A 10,552-nucleotide genomic window follows, 5' to 3' on the forward strand; every position below is an offset into this window, starting at 1 on the left:
GTCTCAGATTCTGGAGATATCAGGAAATTCTGAACTGTTTTTTGAACTGAAACACGAAGAAGATTTGCCTATCATTGAAGCTGCCTTCTGTTTTGCAAAGAAAAAGAAATTTGGCTTATGTTTAGGAAACCCAGGTTTGTCTGGTTGTTAAGAGATAAAGAGGCATGGCTCTATATATGTAAAAAACCAAGTCGACTCGCTCAATTGTGAGACAACTTCATTTAGTGATCCTCATGGAGGTCTGAGCTGATAACATGGGAATACAATTAAGAAAAGCCTCTCACACTAATATGCTTCATTATTCTAATAGAAAACCATGATCCACATTGCTTCTTGGGTCATGAAAGCTCTCTACCAGAATTAAGTTATTTTACTTTAATTAGATTCATTGTTCCAACCTCAAATGTCTTTGAGTTTCTCCCTCAGGACAACCTAATCTTGTTCATAGGAGAAACCGGAAAAAGGGCGCTTTGGAGCTTCTTTTGCTTGAAAGAAACAAATTAAAGTGATAAAAACAACAGTCGCCAGTGAGGAAACTGAGGGGCGAGCCTGGCTGACTGTAGTTCAATTAACTTGTAGTAATTAATGTTTAGTTTTTCTCTTCATTCTTGAACTAAGGTGGGAACTTGTCCTCATCTTGACGATCAAATTGATAGGAATTATCGCAAATCTGAGTTCCAATTGTAAATAAGTTTAGTTAAATACAATGAGAGAATATATTTACATTCACCCCTTTGGATCAGTAGCTATCAACAATCGTCTGGGATACTGATTTTTTTTTCTTTTTCCTTTTTGTTTTTGGTGAATGCGTACAGAAAACTTCAAATTGACAGGGAATTGACGTGTATGGAGTTTGATATTTTTAACAAACGGAAATTACGGTTGGAACGAAGCGTCGGACAGAAGCCATGCCCATCCTCGTGCCGGTTTCTGAGGGCTCAAATGACTAAATTCTCGCAAAAGAACTATTGGGCCTGTTTCAATTGTTTGCCCACTTCCAAGCACTTGCTGGTGAGCTCACGCAAACGTTAAAGTTAGGTAATTCCCATCAAATTAATATAGTGCTTGCGGACATGATTATGTGTATGTCTTACAGAGCTTAAGCAGCCGACTGAAATTTCTTCGTAGATTAATCTTTGTAAATTTCTTTGATTTTCAGGTGCATTTGTCCAACATTGATACGCATCTGGAAGGATTATTGAGGTTGATTACGTTGATGTAGTTGCATACAGGTCTCGGATATGAGTTGCTGCACGGATGACAAACTTGACTCAGTCAAGTTTTTGATTTGCAGGTTTGATTCTCAAGTGGGCAGTGAGAATATCGGCTTGTTCCCACTGTGCTTCTAGTTCCGGGAAGTTTTGTCTCTGCTATATCAAGTTGAAGTTCGAAGATGAAGAAGAGGAGAGTTTGACCAGGTAGCTAGACAACTGTAGTTGTACTAATATGTTTGTTGATTTTCCTGAGTGATATATATATATATATATTTTTTTTTTTTCAGTTTGCTTTTGGTTGAGTTGTACTTAATATGTTTGTTGATTTTTCTGAGAGAGACTCTCTTTTTCTAAGGTTGCTTTTGGTTGCAAATTCCACATCCTTTGCTTGTGTTCCCACTATGGAATTGGTAGTAAGCCAAGTAGTGATGCATCCATGGTTGACTTCAGAAGTAAAAAAATGAAAAGAATGGAATCAATCCTTTTCCTTCACGACTTCCTGCTAAAACAAAGTAGGCCATATTCACTAATTTCCATATGCTTTCTTCCAACTATCCTATTGGAGTGGTGCAGATTCCTCTCTTTCAAGGTTGGAACTGGGGACAAGTTACCAGGGTTGTCTGCCTCTGGAGCCTGCAATTTGAAAGATACCAGTTGATGAGCTGCAAGATCCAGATTCCCAACTTGTTGAAAGTCAATTCATGGATTCAATTTGTTTTTTCCCTTAGAGCATGTGCATCTTCTCTTTGACCATTCAGGGCTGGTGATCTTAGTGGATGACATTATCAATCATCGTTTAAGATTGAGAGGTCAAGCAGACCAAGTTGCACTGAGTTTCAGCACAGCTACTCAGTGCTCACAACTTGATTAGCTTTCTTATCTGTTCACATACCATTTCGTTGTTTAATACGTCAAACAGATTTCGTCTTCTCTTTATATGTAATATCTTATATACTGTTTTTCCTGTTTTGATAGGCTGAAGAAGATAAACGCCACCGGTTTTTTGGACTTCTGGAGGAATTTTAAGCAGTTTGTTTGTAAGAAGCAACGAGGTCAAGGACAGCTTATCCAGTTTAACTATGGGAGTTTTTTTGGACACTGCTTGGACTCACTATAAACAAATCTATTAGTCTTTTTCTAGTTACCCAGAAGGTACAATACAGTCAAGCAGAATTTTCCAGTATGATGAAAGTTTTCAGAGGAATTAAAGATTGTGGACTGTAGAAAACTTTGTTGCTTATTAACATCACTATAATTTTTATGAGGATGACAGAGACTCCAAGAAACGAAAGCAGATGAAGGAAGCATCCATGAAGTCTCCAAGCAGCTGCCCAGAAGAATAATACAGCCAACAGAGATTGATTACAGTCTCATCCACGAAAACCATTTCTGTGACTTGTTGAAACAGGTAATCAAAATTTAAAAACCCGAACTAAAACCAAACCGTTGAAATTCACCATCACGAAGTTTATAGTGGATGGCCATATCAAGCAACTGAGCCACTGATTTGTTTGGAGGTTTCTTGGATTTTCTTTCAGACTTTGAAGGTGGTGGATGACATGCTTGCAAGAAATCTGTCGTGGAAAAGTCCCTGAACTCATGAAAGTCAGATACCTGGTAATGAGGTAATGAAATGGAAGGACTAACATATTATTGGTTCGGTTGAAATTTGTTGTTGAAAATGGTGAACATCTTGAAATTTTCTGTGCTGCTACATCACCTCTCATCGCCACCCATAGATTATGTGGGCAGATGTTTTGCGAAAATCACTATAGACACATGGATTGAAAGAATTGTGGAAGGCAACAAAGTGAAGAAGACAATTACTATAGAGACAAGACAGTAAAATATCTTTCATTACTTGCAGAAGGAATGTTTTAAGCGTAGCTTATGTTCTTACCGTAGAGCTATTACTCCATTATTCTTGTTTCGTTTGCTTGAAGAACAGAAATGTACTGAAATCAGCACTGAAAAATAGAAATTATTGTTCCTGGGTCTGTTGATTCTATATTAAACGGTGCTTAAGGGTATGTTTGGAACTCCTACAAAAGAAAAGAAAATGAGATTTTGATCATTATTATTCTAAAAAATAGTTAGTAAAAATGAGATAATGATCAAATTCTCTATTTCACTAACAATTTGTTATTATTTACATAATTATTCATTATTTTCAGACTTTCCATACCTATAATAGGAATTTAATATTTATTAAGGATACACAAAAATATTGGATTAAAATATTAAATATAATATTTATTGTCATATTACTTTAATATAATATGTAATTATGACATGGTATTGCAATACTAATTAAAATTATATGTATTAAATAAAATAAAATTTTAATTAAAATAAAATAATAGTTTTTTTATATGTTACTTAAGTATATAATTAATATTGATGATTCATCTATTATTTAATGGAATAGCATTTGATGTAGCTTCTTATTCAGTCAACACCAATAAAATAAAATAAAATATTTCTTTCAGGCTATGAGATATCTCCATGATTGGAGTAGCAATTCAAGCAAAGAGAACAGGGTTGAGACCTTGATTAAGTGCAGCAGTTCAATTGAATAGACAAATAAAACTCCCGCAATAAAAAGCTTTGCAGTTGTCTTTTGGACCTTCTGGTTACTTGGGACAGTTTAGAATTTTAGATAGTTTGGATAAGAAGCTTTTGGAAATGTTTCAAAAACCATACACAAAACTTGTACTGAAATTCATTGAAATCGTTTAAAATTTTACAAATAAACATGTATTCAATTGTCCACATCAGAATAAAACGAATTGAAGGTTTGGTTATGCTGTTAAATTGTCAAAAGCAATTGCTCTGCAAATGGAATTTGGCCAAAGCCTCAAATCTCTAAGAGAATATAACCAATTCATTCACAAAATGGATGGTCGACTCCATTAGTGGAGTCATATGAATCCCATCAATTTAAGGATGGTAACAGGGTGTTTAAATAGAAAGAGAAGATTTTACTTCAAATGTCTGGCAATTTTACCCCGTGGCTGGGTTAAAAGACCACATCAACAACTAAATCATCAGGAGTCTTTCGAGTCCTTTATTGAGAAATAGAGCTTTTCAAGCTGCAAGAGATCAGATAACTTTCTCCAGTGGCCCCATTTCCCAACTAGATGCAACCAACTCAAAAGGGGAATTTTTAGAAGTTCTCATCATTGCTCAACAGTTAAAGGAGGTTGACTGTTGCTCCAAGTATCATATCACCCACACCACATGAACTACAAAAATAATCGGAACGGAGTTAACTACCAATATACACACAGATAGGGATGAGAGTAAGAGAACCGGCAACCACTACAGATCTTTTGACAGGCTATGAACACATTAAATGCAGAAAGATAGCTAAATATGCAATTTACTAACAGTTTAAGAAGTTTGATGACCATGGTCTACTCAGGACTGGCTCAATGATCCATACACAAGACACAATATTATCTCAACTTCTAAACAATATACAGAAACCTTGCTGAAACATTAAGTCCTGCACAATATACCTTCTTAATGTAGTCTATATCCACGTTTCTCCATATATTGTCGCCTCTTAGCCAGTTAGATCAAGCTGTAGACAAGAGAGAACGCTTGTACACCCGACTTGAGTGCTGCCCACTAATGGGTTCTTCCATAGAGAGCCCTTGCGCTCCAAAACAGAAGTACTGGTTCATCAGCTTGTTATTCAATGAACTTAATTTATGAGATGAGCCAGGTGTGCTTTCTTCATCAAAAGATGGCTTAGAGCAAGAAGACTCCCCAATCTCGTCATCGGATATTATACCCTTTTGTTTGTCCAAATGAGAGGGTGATGAAGACATTGGTGTTCTTGACAAGGAGCTTGACAGTGGGGTACCTGACATTGGGGTTCTTGATGGTGAGTTTGATTGGAATGCCAAGTATGGCATTGCCTGAATCACCCCATGCATCAGACCTGCAGCAAATTTCTTCTTGGTTGAAGGACTAGGCAAAGAGCTCCTCACGGAAAGAGTCCGCTTATTGTTTGGAAGAGCAGATGGCTTTGAGAACCTCTGTCGTAGTGGGGTCGGTGTATCCTCCAAATCGCTCGACTTCTTGCATGATTCCAATGATTCACTATCAGCTAAGATCTGAAATTGATCTGCAGGGACCTTAGTGCCTTTCTTCTCTTTCCGATGGGGCCACTTGAGTAGCATTTTTAAACGTCTAGCAGCATAATTAACTGAACTGGGTTTCTTTGAACCTGATAGACCATGGTAACCATTGACGGTTTCAAGGTGACTTAGTTCGCTCCTGCTGGTATTTGAGCAAGAACTTGGCCTCCCACTTTCAACATCGCCACTAAAATCTGATGCATTCTCCATGCAAGAGTACAACTCTGCTCCTGTATATAAGAATATCTCTGAGTCAGAGATTCTAAAAGAAGTTCCAGGACTATTACCAATTCCTTGCATTTTAAGATGTGAAACTATGGCACTTCTTGCCCTGTAGTCCTGTGAATTTGATATTCCTCCAGCTGAAATAAGCTGCTTTATCAGTATTTCTGAAGAAGCTGATCGGGGCCTTTGACTTAGAAGATCCAGTGGGGTCATCCCATCAGAGTCCCGGATATTTAGGTCAATTGATGGGACCGACATTAGGAGTTCAACCAGATTAGATTGGATATTTCCAATGACAGCAACGTGCAATGCAGTTCTTCCATCATTGTTCCGTATATTGATGACATCTTGCAAATTTATGAAATTGCTGTGCATTAACTTGTTCATAAGCTCAATTTGTCGGTCCAATCTTCGAAACCCAGGGGACCGGAAGCCAGCAACTGCCATATGGAGGAAGGTGTCTCCTGCATTGTTGGTAAGAGATATGGATGATGGACCTGCAAGGATGAGGGCTTCCACCACTGGTAAATGGCCTCTGAAAGCAGCAATATGCAGGGGTGTATTAACTTGATTGTCCCTTGAGGTGATAATGTCAAAAGAGCTGACTAAATCCTTTACTACCTGCACTCAAGAAACATGAACATTTTAAGATGGACAATATACATACTCCAGATAACTAAGAACATATAAAATTCTCATATGTAACATAAAACTAGATTTTGAATATTAGAGGCTCACTTAGTTGAGGTGTTATGTACAAGTCCATGTAGGAGAAATTCTAATTACTCCAAGAAGACCACACAGTGAAAAACGTACCACTACCTAATTCATCACTAAATTGATGCATAATCAAGTGATGCATAGGAGAAGACAACAGGGAGACTAGTGGGTTTGATCTTTAGACACATCTATCGCAGTCGTTCGCTAACATATATTCTTACGTTAAGAATGAGTCTGAGTTCCTTTTTATTTGAGTAAACCATATGGTTTATCTTCCCACATGTTTATAAAGTTCATGCAATTTCGTAAAGGTGACAAGTACATGAAGTACAGGAGAATGTCTTCCCTCCTCTTCGTCAGATAAGAGTAATTATTTAGAGGCCCAAAGCAGTTAAACGTATCTTATAAGTGAAAAAGAGAACACTTCCAAATTATCTACATAGGGTACATTTAAACAGCAAGTTTATTTTATATCGTAGATATTTTAATCACTGTTGCCATAGCTGGGATGGTTTTTGACTGCAAGATTGATGAGACTTTTGACCATTGCCACCACTGCAAGAATGTTTATTAGCTCTCACCAACCCATGCTGCTGCGCCTAAACGAATGATAATAAGCATGCTCAGAGTCATTTCTTACCAAGATAAACTATAAAATATGGAAAGGTTTTAGATGCTAAAAATATCCATGTCCAGCAACACGCAACAGGTGGTACAAAGACATCTAGAATAACCCCTCACCTCAACTTGACCCCTTCCAGCAGCTGCATGTAGGACAGTTGAACCTTGAACATCTCTATAAGCCAGAACATCAGAGCACTCTCCAAGAAGCTCTTTCAGGATGTCCACGTTCCCACCCCTAGCAGCAGCGTGAAGAGCCCTGTTCATCATCTCCCACCTGAAAACTGAGGGAACACCATGTGATTGCTCCTCTAATTCTCCACCACTCCCCAAAGAACACCTTGGTGAGACTGCATAATCAAACAAAAGCCTGAACACATCACAGTTCTTGCCCCTTGCAGCAGCATAGAATATATCAGTGACACCATATTCCCCTTCTCCAAACACAAGAAGTGGGTCACGTTGGAGCAATTCCAGCACAAATGACAGGTCCCCAGCGGAGGCAGCAGTATAAAGAAGCCACCCACCATAGCCTGCACGGATCAGGGAGTTCTTCCCTTTCTTCTTCTCGCAGTCATGGAGGAGATTCCGTGCAACAACAGAGCGACATCTAGCAGCATCAGACTGGGCATCATCATCCCAGACAGTTTCTAGACGGCGAATTCGGCGCAGAGAAGTGAGCTTGATGAGAAGGTTTGTGTCAAGACGCAGAAGCTCACGGACCAGGTCATAGTGGCCATTGGCAGCGGCCCAGTCTATGGGTGAAGCGTACCACCACTGGTCTCCAGTGCTTTCCCACCGAAGAGGGAAGTAGGACGGAGCCATGGGGCCAATATTCTGGACAGAATCAAGCAAGACCCATCTGAGCTAAGTGGAACAAACTGCAGGGGAACAACAAAAACACCACATCTTAGCATGACCTTCGTGAGCTAAGAGAATTAGAATAACACAATGTGAGAGACATTTCGAAGAAGACTTTGTATCGATCTGTATCAAAACAAGAAATTCAGGCAGCTTCAGAAATGAGACGAAAATGCAAAACAATGTTAATTAGAATAAACCAAGAGAACAGAATGAAAACAGAACTGTAACAGAACTTGCGCACAGCTTCAAAATTAGAAACTACGAAAATCTTCTTAAGCCCAAAGGCCAAAAAAAAATAAAAATAAAAATAATAATGGTGTCCGCCAAATCACGCTCGAAGAAAATGCCAGGAATATTAGCCTTAGAAGGCAAAAGAAGTAAAACGTTCTTGAGTTAAAAGCAAGCGAGAACAGATAACCCAGTTGCGTTAAGGATCAGATAGACTGAAAGATGTAAATTTGCTCAAACCCATCTAAAACGAACGATTGAGCTAAGACCCAGTAAAACCACAAATTAAAGAAGAAAACGAGCAGAAAAACAACCAAAAGCCGGAGCGAAGTCTGCCCAGGACAGCAAATGCCAACAAATGGGTGGAAAACACCAGCTTTGCAGAGAAAATAAAGCCAACCCCACTACGAAGCTTAACCGCATATCAAAATAAAGCAACCAAATTACAAGCTTCGATCAAGAGCGCAGAGAACGGCAGGTACCTCAATGTGCAACAGTAAGCAAAAACCATCTGAAGACTCAGAAAGAAAGAAGAGACGGAGCAATAACCTTACAGAAGAGCAAAATCTTACTGCTTTCGGACGCCTCGAAGAGAAACACAAAGGTGGGTCTCTCCTGATTTAAGGCTCTGTGCTTCGGTGGGAAGAAATCACTAAATAGAGAAGGGAAACCAGGAAAAGGTTAGATTCCTTCGGTCTGTGAACTTACAGTGAAAATGTGAGGATAATGATGAAATCTGTGCGTGGGTGCCCTTAATCTCAGATGGTTGGGTAACGAGAAGTAGTTACGAATATACAAGGTGATGAATCGGATATAAGGAATTTTTGGAGGGTGACAGTCTCTGTCTCTCTCTCTCTCTCTCTACCCCTGAAAAATGGCTAGATATTATATTAGATTCTCTGTCATAGAAGAAATTGAGAGGACCCATTCAGCGCATGCAGAACCCAGTTGGTCGCATAAAATACCATGGCTTTTTGCCAGCTGAATCTTTAATGGCAAGGCTATGATGCTACTGTCAAATCAAGAATTGGGTCCAGTTTTCTTCCTCAGGCCTCATCCATCTTACAAGCATTACAGCTCTCATGTGGTCCAAAGCCTGTCCTGATTCAATAATCTGAGTTGAGTTTTCTTTCCTCTGTCTCTCTCCTCCTTTCTTCCTTTTTCTCCCAACTTTTATGTTGGACAAGAGAACAGTTTGAATGGTAGACTGTAAGTTTTTGAGTTGTTGGATGAGGGTCCTTAAGAGGAATGGTTCAGATATAAAACAATGTTTTGCTACCAAAATTCCATGAGACACCAAAACTGTACCAGTATTTAAACTGATCAATCATGATCAAATAACAATCAATCCAAAGTGTTCCATTCCGTGACCCAAAAATGGCCCCTAACAGTGACCCCATTGCCTTTTGTTTCTTAAGAGAAAAAGAAAAAAACTCACGGGTAGCTCTCCAAACTTTGGTTGACCAGCCAACCAAAACAGTTATGTTAGTTCATTGTCAAGAGGTTCAAGCAAATGGATTAAACAAAGCCATTACTTACAATTAATGCTCACCCTCGGTTCTGTTTACTACTCCCAAGCTTTCAAAATTTTAAAATCCTGAAACGAGGATCACCCACTTGAATTTCTTTAACAATAACTAGAATCCTCCATTGATAAGGGATTACAAGAATAAACAGTTTTTGATTGTCTTCTATTAAAAGGAGTATAAAGAACCTTAAGAGAAAATCACCTAACCAAGTACTTGCAGCCATGTTGTAGTTTGTACTTAGCACTATTGGGAAAACTCATTCAAACTCCCACATTGATAACATTCATCGGCTTTGTCCTAGTATTTGTTGCTTCATGCTTAGTTTTGTTTGAATGAATTCGAATTTGTGGTATTCAATAATCATGTGTTTAATACATGTTTTAGAGTGTAACAAACCTTGATTTAAGCTCCTGAAATGTAATTAAGCCCCTTTAATGGCAGAAAGGGAGAAAGAAAAACTAAGAAAGGAGAAGATGGCATGAGGTGAGTTGCAACTTTGGAGGTGGTGGTGTAAGTGGTTAGGGAGACATAGCACGAGCCTCCTTTTTCCCAACCCACTCTTCACTTTATCTATCCTTTTTTAACGACAGTGACCTTCTCTAAAATGCACAATGGTAAGTAGACCCTCCTCCATGTTGAGAAGCTTGTTCAGCCTTATCACTTAGTGTGGATAAGGTTTTGTCGTGAAGGAAGAAGAGGCTTGGAGTCCTATTCAAGTGCCCATGACTGAATTTTATATTAGTTCGATTTTTTTTCTTCTTTCAGAAAGATGTGTTTGTGCTAATAGGCAACTATAAAAAACATGAACGGAGAATAGAAATATTGAAACCTGATACAAAATGTAATTTTTTTGAAACTTGTTCAATGAAACAAAGACAGACAATCATGTAATCAATTTGTTCAAAAGATAATTATCCACATTGATCTCCCCAGAGTAAAAATAACCCTTCAATTAACATTGGATCACGGGTTAAACTGGATCTTGTCTGCCCACCGACAAAAT

General features: G+C 38.5%; 1 protein-coding gene and 1 long non-coding RNA gene across 6 annotated transcripts; one reads left to right on the top strand and one right to left on the bottom strand.

The window, feature by feature from the left end:
• Window positions 1-1,181: 1,181 nt before the first annotated feature.
• Window positions 1,182-3,203, top strand: LOC137948005 (uncharacterized). Its single transcript, XR_011111585.1, has 5 exons — window positions 1,182-1,203; window positions 1,295-1,418; window positions 2,190-2,366; window positions 2,488-2,622; window positions 2,753-3,203. It is a non-coding gene; the product is annotated as an uncharacterized lncRNA (long non-coding RNA).
• A 901-nt stretch (window positions 3,204-4,104) lies between these two features.
• Window positions 4,105-8,921, bottom strand: LOC137953628 (uncharacterized). Of its 5 annotated transcripts, XR_011112401.1 has the most exons (4): window positions 8,570-8,716; window positions 7,049-7,809; window positions 4,736-6,208; window positions 4,105-4,459 (listed from the first exon to the last, which is right to left on the bottom strand). XR_011112401.1 is itself a non-coding variant. In XM_068801101.1 (3 exons), the coding sequence occupies exons 2-3, from the start codon at window positions 7,751-7,753 to the stop codon at window positions 4,796-4,798; spliced, it is 2,118 nt and encodes a 705-aa protein (XP_068657202.1). In that variant the 5' UTR covers window positions 7,754-7,809; window positions 8,729-8,921; the 3' UTR covers window positions 4,472-4,795. The 5 variants fall into 5 exon arrangements, 4 of the variants coding, with proteins under 4 accessions (XP_068657202.1, XP_068657194.1, XP_068657179.1 ...); XM_068801101.1 differs by lacking the exons at window positions 4,105-4,459; window positions 8,570-8,716 and adding an exon at window positions 8,729-8,921 and having other exon boundaries at window positions 4,472-6,208; XM_068801093.1 differs by lacking the exon at window positions 4,105-4,459 and having other exon boundaries at window positions 4,472-6,208; window positions 8,593-8,716.
• Window positions 8,922-10,552: the final 1,631 nt, after the last annotated feature.

This window comes from Aristolochia californica, unplaced genomic scaffold, assembly GCF_029961685.1.
Source record: "Aristolochia californica isolate CCGP_79_NKW_82.1479 unplaced genomic scaffold, dmAriCali1.0.hap1 SCAF_1, whole genome shotgun sequence".
NCBI classification, from domain to species: Eukaryota; Viridiplantae; Streptophyta; class Magnoliopsida; order Piperales; family Aristolochiaceae; genus Aristolochia; species Aristolochia californica.